This window comes from Castor canadensis, chromosome 6 (assembly GCF_047511655.1).
Source record: "Castor canadensis chromosome 6, mCasCan1.hap1v2, whole genome shotgun sequence".
In the NCBI taxonomy this organism is placed as follows: Eukaryota; Metazoa; Chordata; class Mammalia; order Rodentia; family Castoridae; genus Castor; species Castor canadensis.
This window is the reverse complement of record NC_133391.1, coordinates 6,926,138-6,946,698: the sequence shown is the minus strand read 5'-3', so window position 1 is coordinate 6,946,698 and position 20,561 is coordinate 6,926,138. Positions and strand designations below refer to the sequence as shown.

Sequence of the window (20,561 nt, the reverse complement as noted above, 5' to 3'; positions counted from 1 at the left end):
TTCCCTTTTTCCTAGCTTTCCCTTAATCCTAATTGCCTCTTCTACGCTGCCCCCCAGGCCAGCTGGGCAGCCTCTGCCCTCTTTCATGTCTGCTTTCCTTACCTGTCCTCATAGGTCACATGTTTCTGGGATCCATTGACCTGAGCCAGGCTCTGAACACCCATTTCCCCATTCTCTGCTTCTAACGTTTTCTGGTGGACATACTGTTATCTCCGTTGTACTCATGGGAAATGGGCATTGAGCCTTTGGGCTGAATTGATCCCAAATGGGAGGGTGGGCACAAGGAGGACGAGGAACTCACTGTCAGCAGGGTGTAAAGGCTGAGAGGCCTGAGGCCTGAGACTGACTTGTGGGTTCCGTTCTACCCTTGTCCTGCTTATCTGTCTATAGCTATGGGTAGAAAGTCACCTGATTGCCAAGCTACCCAAGGAGCTGGCTGGACACCAGCAGAGGTGACAAGGGCCAGCTGCTGGGTCCCACAGAACTTTTATAGAACAGGTTCTGGCAGCCTCCACAAGGTCCACTGTCTCATGTGCAAAGGTCCCACAACTGCTACCTGCTTTCTCCTCACATACAAGTCATACACTGTGTCACCGGACCCTGTTAAAACCTCATGAGGGGGATTCTGTAGTAGGATGTGATTTCTGTGCAGTCTCCTGAGCTGCTAATTCTGTCTCCACCCAATAAGACAGGGACTGAGAATCACCTCAAGCCATGCTGCTTTCACTTGGGTATGGGGAAGACTTTGGGGACCAGGAGAACCTGGAACTTGGGGGTTCAAAGTTGAGTCTAGCCTAATGCAGTCATTTTTCCTAACAGTTGGCCATGGGGAGGATCAGCTTCAGATGCAGCAGAGACAGAAATAGGGCAGGTCTCTATTTGACAGCAGCTGCCTTAGCTCTCCCCAAACTGCTGTTCTCCTTTCCTGGTCATGGCCATCCCTGCTGCAGCCCCTTGCCCCTACATGCACCCCTGCCTTGGTCCACATACATGGGCATTCTTCTATTCTGGGTTGGGCTGTTTGTCTTTTATTCATCACAGAGCCCAGTGTGCTAGCTCTATTTCCTTATTTTCTGTCTTGTTGATTTTCTGGCATCTGTGGCCTCACATACTGGGGACGAGACCACTCCTCCCAAGGCCAGCCAGTCTGAAATTTTTACAATCAGTTAGTCAACTTCTACCAGGAAATCTGCTGGTGTTTTGATGAAGGGAAGTTGTGGGCTGTGGATCCATCTATGGAGAACGGGCTGCTTCACTCTGAGCCTTGCAATCCATGACCACCATACACCTCAATGTTAGTGTACAGCCCTGATTTCTCCCAGGAACATTTCGCATGCAGATGCCTGCTGGGTGTGAAGAGGTGTCAGTGCTCCTGGCCCTCATCTGTGGCTCTGGCATCTCAACAGACGCTGTCGTTAGCCCCTTGACTCATCCCTATCCTGCTTCTATAAGAGGTGCTCAAGTTGCTTTTGCTGAAAAGCACTGACTCCTTACTCCAGCCCACAAATTAACTAAAAACAGGAAAAGCTTGGTTTCTCTGTCTCCGTTTTTTATCTGTCTTTGCGCTAAGCCATTCTCTTTACAGTCACTTTACAATCACCTTGGATTCAAAAAGGTCTGATAATATCTTTATGACAATGAACTGGAGCCACCTGGAGCTGTCACCCTCCCAGTAAGGACAGTTATCCCAAGAATCCTCTCAAACAGGAACCAGATTACTCCCTCCAGGTGATAACTTCCAATACTGGACCAGACCACCTACCTGACCAAGAATGCTCTGCCAGTCATGATTACACCTGTGACTGACTATGTAACTATGCGTACCTTTGTCTCCTGGCCCCAGTTCTTTTGTCTATTTAAACATATGGCTTATGTCTGTACCTCGAAGATGGCAGATGAGCTAACTGAGTGCTCACTCTGCCTCTTCCCATGGCATGTCCCCTTCATGTAATAAACCTCCTTTCTCTGCCTTCACCAGTCCACTTCATTTGGTGTTTAGGGGCAGGTGGCCAGACCTGGCATATGGAATCTCAGAAGTTTGGGCCCTGGGTCCAAAACTCTGGTTTCACTTCTATCTTCCATTTCAGCTAGTGGCATCTGACCCCCACCTTGTTGCTCAAGCCAGAAAACTGGAGGTGACCTTGAGACCATCCTTATTTTCTCTCCCCACAGCCAGAACAATTCTGTCTCCAACATAGATTGTGGATCCATCCACTTCTTTCTCTCCACACTCCAACACACAAATTCCAGGCCCATCTCCTACCTGGGGTATCCCAGGCACTTCTTGTGTCTTCTCTTGTCTACTCTCACCTGATCTTCATCTCAATATACACAAACCTTCTCTGCCAAGCAGTCAAAGTAGTCTTTTTATAGTGTCAATCTGGTCATCTTCTTGCTGTACTTAAAAACCCACAAAGGGTGATACTAAGCCTATAATAAAATATAAATCCTTGGTCTTAGGTTTATGTTTAGTCTGAAATCCACGTTTTTCAACCTTTTTTTGCTCAAATGTATGTTAAAGGGTTTGACACTGACTCCCAGGCAATAATTTTCCCTCTAAGAGGGACAAAATCAGACCAACAGCTGGGTCAGTTCCATTCTCACAACAAGGGACAATCAGTCTAGAGGGTTGAGCAAACATGTTTTCAGAGAAAAAAATCATTCAAAGACAAGGGGGAACATAAGAAAAATTTAAAGGCTCTCAGAATAAAAGTTGGAGTTGCTTCTATCAACTCCGCCCAAAAGTAAATAAAGCCAGGAAAGGATTCTTGTGAATGGCTGTCTGCTTGTAGGTATTACGAAAGGCTTGGCCATGGTCACAGCTTACACAGAAATTCCTGAAGAAGAATCACAGGAGGAAAGACCAGGTGTGTGGGCAAATGGAAGGCCAGCACAGGCAGACACAGCAATGTCTATATGTATTAAAATTTGTCCTGATGCAAAATTTCAAAGTTGAGCCTGATCTAACAGAACTGCCACTGGAGAATCTAGATGTTAAGCAGTTTTGTGGAGCAAAGACTGGTTAAGTGATTGTGTACTAGAACAAAAGACACTGGGATCAGAATTTCCTTCCAACAGACATCTCCACCCAAATGGCAGAATTCACACTTCTGATAAGGGCCCTCTGTTTAGGTAAAGACAAGAATGTGGCTATTTAGCTCCAAATCTGTTTTCATGGAGTCATTTAGATTGAGAGGAAAACTTCATGATTTATCTAGCTGGAACTTTTCCTTTCGTGTTCTTTTTTTTCATTTCATAATGGTGAGTTTTACTTTTGGCTTAAGTAGCTGGCTAGTTTGAAGATAATATTCATATGCTTCACTTGTTATGTAAAGACCAAGCATGCCCCCTCTCATGTACTTCTAGTACTAGTTTGCTAGAGAGAGGGAACCTACAAATATATCTAAAAGAGTGCTAAGGAGTTTCATTTTCTAACCCAGGTCTATGCCCTGGTTCAGGAGGACATAGCCAGATGAGTCATTGCCCCAAACTCCTCAAGATGGAGGATTGAACAAAGATCAGAGGCGGAGGTGGTAACCAAGGGAAAACCTAAATCATCCTCTAGCTTCATTTGTTTCTAGCTGATTATAAAAATCACTAATTTGGGAGGTCATGTAACTGAGCAATGTATTATTTACATTCTTTTTTTTTTTGGTGGTACTGGGGTTTGAACTCAGGACTTCGTGCTTGCAAAGCACATGGGCCATGATACCAGTTCTCAACTGAGCAGTATATTATTGGTTTCCACTAACTTTGCTAATGGGTTAAAACCAGTCTTTGGTGAAAGTTACCATTTGCTATCTTCCATAACTCCAGGAAAAGATGTCTTTTGGCTGAGGATTAAGTGTAAAGTTAGCTTCACCTGGGAAATGGAACTAAAAAAACATGTGTGATAAAATTTACTAATCAGAGGTCATGGTGGTTCATGCCTGTAATTTCAGCACTCGAGAGGCAGAGGTATGAGCATTACAGGTTTGAGGCTAACCTGTGCTACACTAGTGAAACCCTGTCTCAGAGAGAGGGAAAGAGAGACAGAGAGAGAGAGAAAGAGAGAGAGAGAGAGATTTACTCATAAGTACTTTTCCTCTAGATTTATAGAACCCAGGACATCTGGTGACACATAGCAGCCTGCAAGTCAGAAAAGCAAAAACTTGGAAATATGTACTCACCCTCATATCCATATCTTAGCTATACCTCCTCCAAATTCATATAGAAAAGCCTCATGCCTGCAGTACATAAGCAAAATGATTTTTTTCCCCTCTTTTGGACATTAGTCCCCATCTTCCAGCTTGCAATTTGTTCCAATTTTCTTCCCCCGCCGTTCTGACTCTCCAGTTATTGGCTTTATCAGGCAGCAGCAAAACTAGACACTTGAAGGTAACATAAATCTCAGACAGTGGATTCTTCTCCAGACAGCCACTTTATTCAACAGATCTGTTTGGATATTTGACATTTTAAATATAAGGAAGCCGAGGCTTAGACAGTTTAAAATTTGTTCAAGAACTGTGTTTGAGCATATAGCCTGAAACCAACTCTTTCTGACTGCAAAGCCCATATTCTTTGTACTGAGAGTTTGTCTCTTCCACAGCTTTTTTTTTTTTTTGGGCAGGAATGTAGGAATTGGCTTGTAAAAAGTCAGGATAGACTGACTGCAACTTTATCCCCTTTTCATTTGGGCCCTAAGGAGAAAAAAAAAAAGTTCCCAGAAGCAAGTCCTGGGCAAGAACTTGTCTGAAGAAAAGGAAGTTAGAATGGTGCCAAAGGGCCTGACCTTCAGTGGGAAATCAGGGCCTCGGCCCCAGAAACCACTGACTGAGGATGGTGTTAGTGTCTTTACCTAAGGATGAATCCTGCAGTGACCTGCACCTTCATAGAAGATTTTGAAAGAGAGTCAGAGGAGAGGGGGGACCTGCAGCACAGAGACGACGCTCTCAGAGAAGTTCTCACCATGGCCTTCTCTGAGGAGTAGTGGTGTGCCCCGTCCTCCTTCTGTTCTCTGGAGCAGCAGGGAAAGCCTCTCAACTCTGTCTCTAAGAAGCTTTTGAGTGCTGGGATTGTTGGTTGGATACAAGGCTCAAGTCCAAGCTGTGTAGTTGCTGTGTTAGTCAAGCAGGTTTCTGGTGTGATTGGTTAGGATTATGTCTGACTACATGCTTCCTTTTGGCTTTTTTCCCTCTTCCCCATGTCACTATGGCCTGTCATCATCTCTGGTGGGAGGCCAGCATCTGGGGAAGACACTAAGTCCCAATTCCTGGGAGAACCTCCAGAAGGCAGGTCTTGGTTCCAATCCTGGCCCAGCTACTCTCTAGCTAGCTGCATGGCCTTGGGAAAGCACTTGAAGCACCTGGCTTTTATGTCTTTGCCTCACATGGACACATCATCTCCCTAGCGTTGTTGACGATGCTCTATTGAGATGATGTGTGTAAAGCAGCCCCAAATGCATGCTAGTTATTATGGTGAGGATGTCTCAAAGAGACGAGTGAGGGTCATAAAATTCATGTTCCCTTGGCATTGCCAGCTCTGAGCTCTTGAGAGCCTGAGGTTTATGGTCAGGGATTCTAAACCCAGAGACTTCTGCTTTAGCCCTGAGAACTAGAAGTTTACGGTGCCAATCTTTCAATGCCAAGGACTTAATGCACCCACTATCCGGGGTTACAGCTATTGCGCAATGGGTGTCAGGACATTAGCTCTTAACCCTTAACAGTTCTCTGGAACTCTGCCAGTGACCAGTGCTCATTGCTCTCGATGTTCTCTCTCTTTACTGCCTATTGCATTCAGTTCTTCACAGTTTCTCACCTTCTGCTCTCAGTAATTCAGTCCTTTCTCTGGAAATCCTCAGTTAATTTCTTACTGCTGCTGTAGACCCTGCTGGGACTGAACACCGCAGGATGGTATCTGCTCTTCATACAACCTGCTCAGTCCACTGTACCCCTGATAAAAAGCAAAATTGCACAATAAAAGACCAGTCAGGAGAGACTTTTATTGGGAAGTCCCCTGGAGCAGTTATAAGCTGTCTGGAGTGGTTGTGACTGGAGCAAGGTCTCCCGAAGCAGAAGCTGTGGTTTCAGCAAGGCCATGGTTCCAGTGATCTTTACAGGGGGAATGGAGTTTCCACAGAGCATTCTTGGGCTGCAGAGTGGCTCAAGTGGTAGAGCGCCTGCCTAATAAGCATGAGGCCCTGAGTTCAAACCCCAGTACCACAAAAATAAAAAGCAAAAACAAACAAACAAAAACCAAAACTGTAAATCTGTAAAGATAGTAATAAGATTACACATGTTGCCAGGCACTGGTGGCTCACACCTGTAATCCTAGCTACTCAGGAGGCAGAGATCAGGAGGATCGCAGTGCAAAGCCAGCCTGGGCAAATAGTTTACGGGACCCTATCTTGAAAAACACCTTCACAAAAATAGGGCTGGTGGAGTGGTTCAAGGTGAAGGCCCTGAGTTTAGGCTCCAGTACCACAAAAAACAAAAACACACATTCTTGATGCCTTTAAGCAGCTAGGCTGCCATGACAGTCAACCAGTTATTAAAAGAAGTGGTTGCGTGAATGTTAACTCCTCACTCAAAGTCAGTTGGATTTGTCAACTGTCAGTCAAATGGCCATGTGACCTGGCCACCACAGCTTTGATCATTCAAAGAGGAAAAATAGCAAAGGATGCTCACAATAAAGATTTATTAAGGAATTAGCACTCTCACCTCAAACACCCTTAGATCTGTCTCAGGGGGGAGTATTTTTGGATTTAGGAGCACACTTTAGTTATGGCTTCGTGTTCACTGGATTGAGGCAGTCACTGGAAAAAAAAAACCCAAAAGTGCTAGCAGGATGTGGGTGGTCTTCTGGAATTTACTTTTAGTGGGAGGGACAGAAGTACAAGGTCACATTAGTTTTCTCCTTAGAGAACTCTTTTAGGCAAATGCTGTGAGTATTTTTATTTTTGTGGGAACATGAGGGAATTAGAGAGGGACTGGAGTCGACAGCTACTTCCCTTTCTTTGTAACCTTCAGACTTGCTGAGTTGTCCGCCTCCCTAAGCTTTTTCTCTCTCCGCTCTCTCTCTCTCCCTTTCTTTCTTTTCTCTCTTCCTTCCTCCTTTTCTCTCTCTCGTTCTCTTCCTTTCTTTACTTTCTTTTTGTGGTGCTGGGTTTGAAGTCAGGGCAAACTGCTGGCTAGTCAGGTGCCCTACCACTTCACCCATGCTTCTGGCTGTGGAGTTGGTCATTATTAGAAGCTGTGACTCTTCCTATCGGGACTGTAAGTGACTCAGTCTCACTCAGTAGGTCTCGTCCTGAGATGGGGCAGGGAGGTGGTCTTGGTGAGGTCGAGTTGGAAGGCATAGGTGATGCTACCATCCTGGGCAAGAACCAAGAGAAGGTTAGACATCAGAAGTGAAATTGCCTCTATGTTAAAGCAGTTGCCTACAGCTGAGGCCCACACCCCAGGTCCTCCATCCTTCCATCCCACCTCCTAACCTCCCTTACTTCCTTCAGGCTCTAGACACAGCTGCTTATCTTGGGGCTCTTTTTGGGGGGATCTGCATGTTGTTCAAGAGGGGAAAAAAAGCAAGGAGTCCTGACGTCAGATGGCATGATGGGAAGGGTGGGCAGGCAGGGTGCTCCACTGGTAAAGTTATCTGCTAGATTAGGGCTTGGGATGTCCCGTGGAGTGGGCTGTTATAGGTAAACTACTGATAATTGGTGGGGACACACAAAAGAAATGGGAAGGGTCTGCCCTGTTCTCTGTCTGCTGGAACTATGTTGGAGAAAAAACAATTCAGTGAGTTGGAGAATCAGAAAATCCAAGCACTGTTCTCATTATCAGGGGTTAGAATGTGCAGAATCAAGAGCCAGGTCTGTAAGAGGACAAAGGAGGATAAGAACTGGGAGAGTCTGGGATGGGAGAGTAACTGTGAAAGGTGCTTTCATGGTTCTTATAAGGAAACTTCCAAACCTGTATCCCTACCCCACCTCCCCCTTGGCAGGACAAGCACTCACCTGGTTGGGATTAAGGCTTCAACTGGCTGGCCTGTAGGAGGAGCAACAGTGGGTTACTGTGACATCCGTGGTGAGGGTCACCACTCAGTCTTTCCAGACAGTCCTTAGAAGGAAAAGGGCAACAGAAAAGCTCTGCCCTAGCCAGTCAGGGAAGGGCCTAGAAATCACCAGAACCCTGAAGTCAACCCAGCTGTCCTGTTTTTCTCCACAGCAAATCCTAAAACAAGCTCTTCTGGGCCCATCTTCTCCTCATCCCTTTGTTTCCTTCTCCTCACTTTGGACTCCCTACTTTTCCCCTCCTTACCTCCATACAGATAGCATCTCAGTTTCCCTCCAAGTGCTGGCTGTTTCCACCCTCACAGATTCAGCCTCATGATTGGAATCCATCTTGGACCCAATTGGCTGCCATCTTGGACCCATTCCTCTCCTACCTCAGTTGATCTCTTCTGTTTTCCCTAGTGAGTGGTCTTGGCATGCTTCTTGAAGACCATTTGACCATATATTCAAAGTTCTCTACTCTGTTCCATTGGTCCATTTGTCTGTCTTTGTGCCAGTACTATACTTGTTTTGGTAGAAGCCTGAGTCTGAGGACAGTGGCCTCTGTTTATATGCCTTCATTTCCTTTTAGAAGAGGAAAAATAAGTCAAAACTCTGTCTTATTTAAGTTGCTATTAGTTCTCATCTCTGGTGCCACAAGCTGAGCACAATTCCTAACCAACACATGGTCTTAAGGTTTTTAGTCCCAAATGGTTGAATGCTGATGGAGAAAACCACCCTGAGCCATCATAGTTTTACAGATTTTCAGTTTCTTGTGTGAGTTGAATTGTCAAGCCCAGCTTGTATTTCCTCTGACTATATCAAGCGTTCTCTTCAAATCTCTGATCTTCCTCATTCCCAGGAGATAATCACTATAGTTTTGTTGTGTAAAAAAATTAAAAGCTTTTAAGTAGGTGAGTTTATCGATCTTTTCATTCATAACTATTGGGTTTTGTCTTCCCTAGGGAGGTCATTTCCACTCTATGTTAGTCAATAGTCTCAGATGTTTTTTTCCACTAAGATTATTTTTCCTTATTCAAATCTTTCTGTAGATTATTTTTGTGTGTCTGTTGAGCTGTGGATCAATCCCAGGGCCAGTGCATGTTAGGAGTGCAATGTCCCACTGAGGTACAGCTCAGCCCTCTGCAGATTTAACAGGTATGAGGCAGGACTTAACATTGTTTTCTCAGAAGGGTACCCAGTTGACCTAGTGCTACTTGTTGAAATACCCCTTTCTCCTTGATTAAAATGCTACCTTGTAATACTAAATTCCCACATATATTTTTCTTCCTTCTTTCCTTCCTTCCTTCCATCTTTCTTTGTTTTTCTTTCTCTCTTTCTCTTTCCTTCCTTCCTCCTTCCCAATTCTTTCTTTCTTCCCAATTCTTTTTCTCTTTTTTCTTTCTCTCTCTTTTCTTTCTTTCTCTCTTTCTTTCTTTCTCCTGTTCTCTCTTTCCTTCTCTCTCTCTCTCCTTCCTTCCTTCCTTTCTTTCTTCTCCCTTTCTCTCTCTCTCTCTCTCTCTCTCTCTCTCTCTCTCTCTCTCTCTCTCTTTCTCTCTTTCTTTTTTAGTGGTACATGGGATTAAACTCAGAGCCTTGTATTTACTAGGCAAGGGCTCTGCCACTTCAACCACACCTCAAGTCCTTTTTTGCTTTAGTTATTTTTCAGATAGGGTTTTGTACTGTTTGCACAGGTCAGTCTTAGATCACTATTGTCCTACATACACTTTATATGCAGATGGGATTACAGGTGTGAGCCCCTATGCCCTGCTTGTTCTTTGAAATAGGGTCTCACTGACTTTTTTGGAGGTGGGGACCTGGGCTGGCCTCAAACTGCAATCCTCCTATCTTTGCCTTGAAACTAACTGAGATTATACGCATGAGCCACCATGCCCCAGCTTACCAGTTTTCTTGAAAGTAGTTTCAAGTCAATTTTGCAGGAAGTTGGTGTATAAACAATCTATCTAGTTTTGTGTGATGCATAGATCCCAGTTTATCATGGACAACTGAGATTCACATAGGCCTCTTAAATATGACATATTCCAAACTCCAGCAGTCATCTTCCCCTGAAACTTGGACTTCCTCTTATGTTCTCTATATTGCTTGGTGGTTTCATCACAACCATTTTATTCCCAAGTTGAAAACATGAGACTTGTTCTTCACCGTGGCTCCTCTATCAATCTAATCACTATGTCTTACTGTTTTTGCATCTTAGCCTCTCTGGACCCAGCTATTTCCCTCCACATCCAGCATCACTGCTTTAGACTGATTCAGCCTGGTCCACCTCCAGCCTGACCTCCACACATGTGCTCATAGCAGAGAACTGAGGTGGCTGCTTGACTGCTCTGCTTTCCTCTGGGATGGATCAGAGTGCATTGTCCCCTTTGGTCACACTCTACCTTGTCCATCAGCACTAATCTACTTACAATTCTTGGAATGTTTCCCAGTGCTCAGAAGGCCAGCAAGTGTCCTGTATCCCAACCCTGGCACCTGCCTAGCTTATTCTTTGAGTTTTTTTGTTTTGGTTTGGTTTTTTGGTTTTTTTTGCAGGTTTGCCTTCCTCTGGGAAATCCTCCATTTTTTCTCTGATCTGGTTTAGCACCACCACAGCTCTTTCCAATTGAGCAATTATCCCTTGATGCAGCTGCTCACCCCACTGAGTTCCTTGAAAAGGAGACTCTGTGCTTTTTGGGGGGTGGCACTGGGGCATGAGTTCATGGCCTGGCCCTTGCTAGGCAAGTGCTCTAGCACTTGAGCCATGCCCCAGTCCAGATGCTATGGTTTTGATTCTTTAATTTTAAGCCAGCCCCATGAAAGTGGGCACTGGTTCAGTGCTTGCTGAGTTGAGCCAACTTCCTGTCTCTCTTATATTTACCAGGGTAGGCCCTGTCTTCTCCAGGAGCCAAAAGATGAGAATTGATGAGAAATGACTAAGTCAACAGAGAAGTACTGGCAAAAAGAGGCTGGTGTGTCTCTGAGTGGCAGAGCACTTGCCAAGTATGGGCAAGGCCCTGGGTTCCATCTCATCATTTAAAAAACTGACTGGCAAAGGATCAGATTGTATGGCTATGGATATGGCTATGGGCCTTGTTCTTTTCGGGCAGACCCTCTACCACTTGAGCCACAGTCCACCCAGACTTGATTGTTCTTTCTTTCTTTCTTTTTTGACAGTACTGGGGTTTAAACTCAGGGCCTCCCACTTGCTAGGCAGGTATTCTGCCACTTGCCCCACTCCTCCAGCTCCAGTTGTTCTTAAACTTGGTCTGACATAAAGACTACTGGGAAGCCTGTTTAAGGTGCAGTTTCCCAAGAACATGCCTCAGAGCCTGACCTGCTAGGTTTGAATGGAGCCCAGCAGGGAAGTACATTTTTTTTCCCTTTTTGTTTCTACCTGGATTGAGAGCCTTACTCAAAATATGCAAATGCAATACTACTGAGCACCAGTTTCCCCCCACTCAACACTTTTTAAAAATGTTTATTTTGAGACGGGGTCTTGCTGTGTAGCTCTGACTAACCTCATCCCTCTGCCTCAGCTCAAGAGGATCTGGGATTACAGGCATGTACCACCCTGCCCAGCTAGGGATCTGCATATTTACCAAGCACCTTCAATGATGCTAATGCAGGTGGTGAGGAACACTCAGTTGGGAGGCTTGGGAAGAGAGCCTGTTCTGGGCCACTTACATTCTGTTCCACCTGAGGAAGACCATCATTCCCAAAACTGGGATTATGAGCAGAACAGTGGCCACTGTCACTCCAACTGCAGCTCCCACATTTAGGGGCCAAGACTCCCAGATCTTCTCATCCTCTGTGACTTTGGGGTCAGCTGTGGTATGTGCAGAGGTTAAGCTGGTGGAGCTCTGCATGGTGGTCATGTCTGCTGGGGAGAATGGAGAATGAAGCAGATCCGTGAGTAGTGGGGGTTCCTGGGAGAAAGTATCAGATTTTGTATTGTTTGGGGGAACATGACGGGGGGGAGGCAGCTCTCAGAAGTTCATACGGGGAGGGAGAAACAAGGAGAGGCGCTAAAAGCTTAGAATTCAGATAACCGACTTTAAATCCTGACTCTACACCATGTATCAATGGTGTGTCCTTGGGCCTTTACTTCTTCACTTAACAAACACTGGTAACTAAGTCACGGGAAAAAATATTTTTGTTGCTGTAAGTATACACAAGGTGAAATATATTGTTGTAACCATATGCTAGTGTACAGTTCAGTGGCACGAATACGTCGATTTTGCTGTGCAATTATCACTACTTCCAATCCCAGAGCCTTTTCATCTTTCTTTTCTTTTATATTTTGGCAGTACTGGGGTTTGAACTCAGGGCCTCATGCTTGCTAAGCACACACTCTACCACCTGAGCCACTCCACCCTGGATAACTATTTTTTGAAACAAAAAAAATTAAATTGATTTAAAAAGTAATAAGCATGAACTGATGTATAACAAAGAAGAAATTGAGAACATTCAGGGAGCTTTCTGCATAATTTATTTTTGAGACTGGTTCTCTCTATGTAGCTTAAATTGACCTCAAAGTTGAGATTGTTCTACCTCAGCCTCCTGAATGCTGGGATTACAGCTGTGTACCACCATGCCCCACCTGGCTGAATTCTTATAAAAATGTAAGGGATAGATAACGTCCAATCACAAGTATGCAGAACATAGAATACGGAAAACGCTGTAATTCTACCTCATTTCATAAAAGGATACCATAACCCTAATGCTAATATCTGTTTTAAAAGGCAGATTAAAAACAAAGGCTATGTTAAAAAAAAAAGTATGCTCTGAGTGGAGGAAAATACCTAGCGATGGCAAGAGCTTAGCAGTAGAGGGACTGTTATTCACAGTGGGAGCATAAACTAACATAGCTTTTGGGAATACATTTTGGGGACAGCTATCAAAATGGGAAAGACCCAGGTCTACCTTTTTCCTCAGTAATTTCTGCTATGGAAATGTTTGTCTAAGAAATGAGAGGCAGGTGTTTAAAGGGCGTGCTTTGTAGCGTTGCGTGTGACATGGAACAACTAAAATGTTGTTAGGAGACTGACTAAATAAATCATGACACACAGCCCCAGAGGGAATACTATGCAGCCTTCTTTGTGTGTGTGTGTGTGTGTGTGTGTGTGTGTGTGTGTGTGTGTGTGTGTGTCGGTGGTGGGCATTTCGGGGATTTGAACTCAGGGCCTCATCTCACTGGGCTGGTGCTCTACCACTTGACCAGCCCTTCCCAGAAGCTAGGATTACAGATGAGAGCCACCAAGCTTAACTCCAGCTTTCATTTTTTGAGACAGGATATTGCTGTGTTTCCTGGCTGATGTGAAACTCTTGGGTCCTAATGATTTTCCTCTCTCAGCCTCCACAGTAGTTGAGACTACTGGCATGTGTCACCATGCTTGGCTACTCAACATTTGATACTTCCTGTTTGGATTTCTCACTTGGTTTCTGGAATACCACTCTTGGTTTCTCACTGATTTCAGTTTCTGTCATTTGCTTAATGGGTTTTTTTGTTTGTTTTTCCGGTGGTGCTAGGGTTTGAACTCAGATCCTCAGATCCTCCCACTTGCTAGGCAGGTGCTCTACCTCTTGAGCCGCTCCACCAACCCCTGTGTTGGGTTTTTTTGAGAGAGGGTCTCACGAATTTTTTGCCTAAGCTGACTTTGAACTGCAATCCTCCTGATCTCTGCCTCCTAAGTAGCTGGGATTACAGGTATGAGTCGCCAGTGCCTGGCTGCTGTATAGTTTTAATGTTTTAATGCAATTGTGATTTAAAAGATCCCGATGAGTATTTTTCTTGGAATTTGGCAAACTCATTTTAACATTTATGTGGAAGAAGAGGAAGGCAGCAATAACAAAGTTTTCAGAAAAATTAATGTGGTTGAGATTAGCCATTGAAACATGTAATAAAGTTATAGTCACTAAGACAGTGTGGTACGGAAGTAAGAAAAGACAGAATGGTGAAACAGATTAGTGAGCAGAAATAGATGATGGTGTACAAAAGAATTTACAGACAGTGTTTACTGTTGGGGGTAAGTTCAATGCAGAGCTCTTGCCTAGCATGTCTGAGGCTGTAGGTTCCATCCTGAGTGCCACATCCAACAGAAACAAAAGAAAAACAAAAAACAGGCCTACTGTTACAACAGGGAAGAGAAAAATGTATTGGATAAATGGTATGAGATAATTGATTTGTTGCTTGTTAAAAAGATCAATACCAGCATAAACTCACTACGTGAAAGAGTGTTTATTGTGAATAGAAATGAAATTGTTACTGGAACCAGTAAGGTTTCAGGGAGGACTGGCCTTTTGGTAGTAAGCTCATGACACTGTCACAAAAAAGAATTTTAGGAAGGGTTGGTGGAGTGGCCCAAGAAGTAAGAGTGCCTGCCTAGCAAGTGTGAGGCCCTGAGTTCAAATCCCAGTGCCACCAAAACAAACAAAAAAAGAATTTTAGGAAATGCTGAGATAGAGGCCAAGAAAGTTTATTAGTAAAGCAAAGCAAAGAAAAGATAGTACACACTCAGACATGGATGCATGCACATCTGATAAAAAGGACAATGCGTGCTGGGTGCTGGTGGCTCACACCCATCATCCTAGCTACTTGGAAAGCTGAGATCGGGAGGACTGTGGTTTCTGGACAGCCCAGGCAAGTAGTCTGTGAGACCCCATCTCTAAAAATAACCACAGCAAAACAGATTGGAGGTGTGGCTCAGGCAGTAGAGCACCTGCTTGTAAGCACAAAGCCCTGAGTTCAGACCCCAATTCCATCCCCCTCCCAAAAAATGTGCAACGAGTGCTCTAACATCAGTGGTGTTTATAATGAAACAGTGGGTTGGATTTGGCTGAAATTTGCTTTAGGCTGAGTGATGCCCTTTGTTTGGGACACCTGATATATTCAATCGTTCTTGCTGTTACAGAGTTTTGACGTTATCAGTTGTCCCCATAGATAATAATTCAGGCCAGCTCAGGCGGAAAATGTGGGACACTACTTGGACAATAACTGAAGGCAAATAAACAAACAAACAAACAAAAAAATGGGCTGAGGGCGTGGCTTAAGTGGTAGAGCACAAGCCTAGCAAGAGTGAGGCCAAGTTCAAATCCTGGACCTCCAAAACACAAAACATAATAAGACAAATCAAAGCAAATATTATCATCCTCTAGTGGTAGAGGCATTTTCTCTTATAAATTAAAGGAAAAAAATTACAAAGGAGAATACTATTAGATTGTGTGGGAAAAAACAAAATTATGTCAAAAATTTAACAAGTCAACCACACACTTACACTCTCTACAAATGTTTTAGCTTGTGATATCTTTGTATGCTGATACTGCAGTTCAAGTGTTTTGGTTTTTAAAATAATCACTATTTAATTAATAGAATTAAATGAAAAAAATGCAAGTTAAAAAAGCTCATGGTGGTTGTTAAAATTTGGATCTTTCTTTTCTCAGTAATGGGGTTTGAACGCAGAGCCTTGGCTTGCTAGGCAGGCAGTCTAGCAATCCCTTCAGCTCCTTTTTCCTTTAGTTATTTTTTGATTGAGACTGATGTTTTTACCCGGGGCAGGGCTCAGATCATGAATGTCCTATCCATGCCTCCCAGTAGTTGGGATTACAGACATGTACTCACCGTGCCTAGCTTGTTTGGGATGGGTCTTGCTAACTTTGTCCTCAGGCTATCATGGACCATGATCTTCTTATCTTTGCCTCCTGACTAGCTACAGTTTGAATTTTAAATGTCCCCAGAAACACACTTGTTTAAGTCTTGGTTCTCAGCCAATGAAGCTATTGGGAGCTGGTAGAAACTTTAGTAAGTGGGTCCTAGTAGAGGGAAATTAGGCCATTGGTGGGTGTGCCTAAGGGGTAAGTTGGGAACCTAGCCCCACCTCGCTCTTCATTTGCTTCCTGGCCACCAGGAGGTGAGCAGCTTTCTTCCACTGTGTACTTCATGCCATGAAGTCCTTTCAGTATCACCCCAGAGGTCCAAAGTGACAGGACCAAGCAACCTTGGACAGCAACCTCCAAAACACATGAGTCAAAATAAATCTTTCCTCCTTCGAGCTGATTCTCACAGGTATTTTTGTCACAGTGACAGAAAGCTAACACAGCAGGACTGGGGTGTAGCTCAGTGGTGGAGTGCTTGCCTAACATGCACAAGGCCTGGGATTGGTTTCCAGCACCACGAAAACAAAATAAAAAACTAAACAAACTGAAAATAAACCAAAACAACACAAAAACCTCATAGTGAATCTGAGTGAATCAAAGATAGGAGTAGGCAAGGAGGAATTAGGGAAGGAGGAAGGAGGACTGAGGGGCTGAAAAGAACCAAAATCTCTCACAAAAGGCCATCAGGAGGAGGAGGTACAGGAGGTACAGTAGGAGGTACAGATAGTCCATGACTGTCTTGCTCAGTTCAGACTGTGGGGCCTCGCCATGTGCTCTCCCAGCACAGTGGTTAAGACAGAGCAGTGATTTTCCAGGGGGAAGCGTGAGTGTCCATCCGGGAGGGAGGAGCTATTTATCAATGACCTTGTTGACCAATGCCAGAGCAAGTGAGTATAAAAAACAAAACCACTTAGAGGATTATTAATTTGTAAGAACTTTTTCTACCAACAATAAATCCACTACTTTATTGCTTGCCCTGAGAAGCCTCCACTCCACTGCACTGCTCTGTAGATCAGGAATTGAGGTTCTAATTCCAACACCTCTACAGAGGTGTAATTAAAATTGGTCAGAACAAGCAGTGGGACCAACTCGATAGGGGAAGTCGTTGGCTACTGGTTGCAGTGAAACTGTCCTTTTCAAGTCCTATGCAACGCTAGGGTGACTTTGGGAGGTGTTTAGGTTCTGCTGATCTCAGTGCCCCTATCTGTACAATGACAACAAGACTTCCTACAACTGTTGCAGGGTTGTGGTGAAGGTCATTAGGGTAGTGGGCAGAAAATCACTAGGCCAGGCCATGGTACACCAGTTAAGTGGAAGCTGCAGTTGCTGCTGCTGCAGAGGTGACTCTAAAGTGACCAGAAGGACAGAGGAGTGAGATCGTGGGGAAAAAAGGGGACATTGTGACTGGAAGAGCATGGGGATTTGTGTGAGAGAGCTGGAGCTGGTGGGTGAGCAAGGAGCTGGAGAAGAGGGAAATGGGAGGGAAGAGAAGAAACCGGGGTCATTTATGACAAAGTGAAGGCACCGCATCCTGAAGAAGCCAGATCACCTGGAAGTCAGGTGGTGAGGGCAGGAGCCAGCCATGTCTACACTGCCAGTTTGGAGCAAGAAGGAAGCAAACTGGGACTTGTGATAGGGGCTGAGGTCTGCGGAGTTAGAATGGTGCTGAATCCTGAGGGGACAGACAGGAGAAAGGATGGGGAAAGAGGGTCATGTTTAGAGATGGTTAAGGGGAAGAAAAAAGATAAAGTTGGCAGAGGTCTGGGGAAAGGGTGAGGGGCAGGGATGATTCTGAGAGAAGGGTCAGAAGTTGTACAGCCTAAGGTGACATCTAGAGGACAGGGACCCAAGGGGCACCAAAGCCTCACCGTTGGTGACGGTGAGTGCGGTCCCCTCAATGGACTGCCACATCTGCTGGCCATCTCTAAGCGTGTTCAGTTGGACTCTGCAAAAGTACGTCGTCTCGTCCTTCTTCCGCAGGTTCTGGATGCTGAGGAAGCCGGAGTTCCGACCCTTTGTCCAGTTCAGGCTGAGCCGGTCCCAGAAATCCTTATGAGTGAATGATGGGGTTGTGTTATAGATAAATTCTCCATGGAAGTGCTTCCATCTCCAGAATATTCTCACCTGGGGATCCATGGCCAACTCCCAGGGGTAGGAGAAGGAGAAGGGGATTTGGATGGAGCCGCCTTTGAAGCCAGAGAGATGTTTCTCTTGTTTGACCTCAGCAAAGTGTTTTGGGGTGAATCCTGCTGAGTTACCTAGGGGAGAAGGAAGAAATTGAAGCCACTGCAGGAGACAAAGAGGATAACACCAACCCATCCTGCACCTTCATTGACAGGCAATTGTGTGACAGATGGCAGGAGTGTCCCTCTGGCCTGTTGTCCCCCCCTCTCCAGACTCAGAGGAGGAAAGAGGGTAAAGGGACGAGAGTGGACACACCCTATGGAACCAGCCTTTTGTTGGGGGTGGGAGGCCTGGCCACTTCCTCCAACAGAGCCCTCTGCACATGCCCAGCCACTGTCCCAGTCCCATTGGCTCCTCCTGTGGTTTGGGCAGAGCCCCTGCCAGGGTGGTACCGGATATTCACCAGCCTGCACGGGTGTTAGTGACAGCAGCAGCAGCATCAGGACCCACTCCATGCTGTGCTGTCCTCCAGGAGATGAGACAAGCAGAATGTCAAGGCAGGACGGGAGGCTCAATAGGGAGCTGGTTGGGGAGGGGCCGGGTAGACTCTCAGTATTCTAGAGAGTGTTAGGTAGAACAACCAAGAAATTCAAGCCAGCCTCCTTCAAAGGATTGAGAGGAGGGGGCTTCCCATCCCCTCCCGCTGTGGGCAGCAACTTCCTTTGTCAATCTAGCTTCTTCTTTTCCTATATTGCAGAAGGATGTCCTTTGTGGTCACTGACAAGCCACTTCTGTTATTGAGTCACAACCCCAATCTTGTGCCTAGAGATATGGCCCTGCGTTGGCAGGCCGGACCTCCTCTCTGCCCCCTGGAGCCCTGGTCCTTCAGCAATTTCTGTGCAGTCACTGTATCTCTCTTTCACTCTTGCCTCCCCTTCTTCATTCTGTCTCTCAGTCTTTCTCCCTTTCTCTTGTGTTCTCTGAGTGTCTTTCAGTCTGTTCCTCTCTCATGTCAGGGGACAGTTCAGTCCAGGACCAGCACAGGCTCTTTCAGGAAGAGGAAGGCATGAATCTCCACCCAGCTGTGCTCCAGAATCAGCTGCTTGAGAAGTGAGGAAGACAATGGTGAAGGAGGTCTGTCTCAGTTCCCACTTCTAGCCCCAGGACCCTAGTCTGCTTTTTAATCCCTGTCTGCTTGGTAGAGGCTCTCCACAGTGCCCAGGCAGATCCAAGGCCTAGTGACTCTTCTTTGCCTCTGGCCTGCTCCCTTTGTGTGAGTCCACATTTTCCTAGGATTAGAGGTGACAGTCCCACACATCTAAGTGTGACCCCAGATGGCATGTCTGCTTCTGCAGGGACCTCTCTGCCTTCCCCTGCTTCAGAGGAGGGAACAGAGGCTCAGAGCAGCTTTGTCTCAGGTCCTGTAATTGTCACACGGTAGGTTTTCTGTGTCTAGTCCTCTTGAGTCCTTATAGCCTTCTTTTCATGCTGGCTGCATGCTAGGGTCCCTGGGAATCATTGCCAAAGCCCTGGTGGTGGAGGCCCCAGGTGACTGCGTTTTCACAAAACTTCTTAGATGATTCTCTCCATAGCTGTGAGTTACCTCGCCTAGAACCTTCCTTGGACAGTGTGACACAGAATCACTCCTTAGGCACTCCCTGGGATTTCTCTGACAGAGTCCTGCCACCTTGTGACTGTGGTGAACAGGTGAGAAATTGGGGCAGAGGCTTTGGTGACACACAGGGCTGGCTCTATAGGAGACTCTGTTCACCCTTCCCTAGGATCAAGTTGGTTTAGCATCAGCTTATTGAGCGGAGGTGGACAAGAAGACGTGATGACACCAGAGGAAGTGGGCATCAGACTCCTAAGGTCACTGGTGCAGAGGCTGACTTCCCTTTTTCCTCAGTTTCCCTTTAATCTTAACTGCCTCTTCTATGCTGGCCCCGAGGCCAGCCCGGCAGCACCTGTCCTCTTTCAGTGTCTGCTTTCCCTACCTGTCCTGGTAGGTCACGTGTTCCTGGGGCCCACTGACCTGAGCTGGGCCTCAGTCTCACCTTCCCAACATTTTCAGGTAGACATACTGTTATCTTTATTGCACCCATGAGGAAACTGAGGCACTGAGCCTTTGGGCTGAATTGGTCCCAGATAGAAATGTGGGACAAGGATCCACTAGCTCTATCAGTAGAGTCTCTCATGGGTGGCCTTCCTAGCCTAGGGGCTGGCCTCTGGGTTCCATTTTGGCTTTGTCTGGTTAGCTGTGGACTATAGGTGGAAAGTCACCTGATTTCCAAGCCACCCAAGGAAGAAGCTGGACACCACCAGGGGTGCCATGGGCCAGCTGCCTGGGCCCCACAGAACTTGTACAGAATAAGTTCTGGTTAACTTCTTTGGAGTCCAGGCTGCCTAGTGGGCTCAGGCCCCCACTGCTGCCACCTGCAATCTCCTTAGAGCCAAATCACATACTTAGTGTCATTTTCATTGACCTTAACCTGGTTGAATCCCACGAGGGCTTCTGTTGTGGGAATGTGATTTCTATCAGAGATGCCGTGCTTATCCTGTCTTCCCCCAACAGAACTGATAGGGCCTGGGAGTCACCCAGAGCCACAGCGCTTTCACGGTGTATGGGGAGAGAGGTGAAGGAGGACCTAGAGTTTGGGGTCAAAGATTTGCAGAGCCTATTGAAGCCATTCCTGGCATGCGGCCTTGGGGGGTGTGTGTGTCAGATTTAGTGTGTCCATGTAGGGACAGTGACAAAGCC

At 45.8% G+C, this 20,561-nt stretch overlaps 1 protein-coding gene across 3 annotated transcripts; it reads right to left on the bottom strand.

Moving 5' to 3' along the window:
* Positions 1-5,944: 5,944 nt before the first annotated feature.
* Positions 5,945-18,429, bottom strand: Pilrb (paired immunoglobin like type 2 receptor beta). 3 transcript variants are annotated; one of them, XM_020177577.2, is made up of 5 exons: positions 18,267-18,429; positions 17,548-17,937; positions 11,711-11,903; positions 7,994-8,024; positions 5,945-7,352 (listed from the first exon to the last, which is right to left on the bottom strand). In XM_020177577.2, the coding sequence occupies exons 1-4, from the start codon at positions 18,316-18,318 to the stop codon at positions 8,012-8,014; spliced, it is 648 nt and encodes a 215-aa protein (XP_020033166.2). In that variant the 5' UTR covers positions 18,319-18,429; the 3' UTR covers positions 5,945-7,352; positions 7,994-8,011. The 3 variants fall into 3 exon arrangements, with proteins under 3 accessions (XP_020033166.2, XP_073931711.1, XP_020033165.2); XM_074075610.1 differs by lacking the exon at positions 18,267-18,429 and having other exon boundaries at positions 17,548-17,728; positions 17,804-18,106; XM_020177576.2 differs by lacking the exon at positions 18,267-18,429 and having other exon boundaries at positions 17,548-18,106.
* Positions 18,430-20,561: the final 2,132 nt, after the last annotated feature.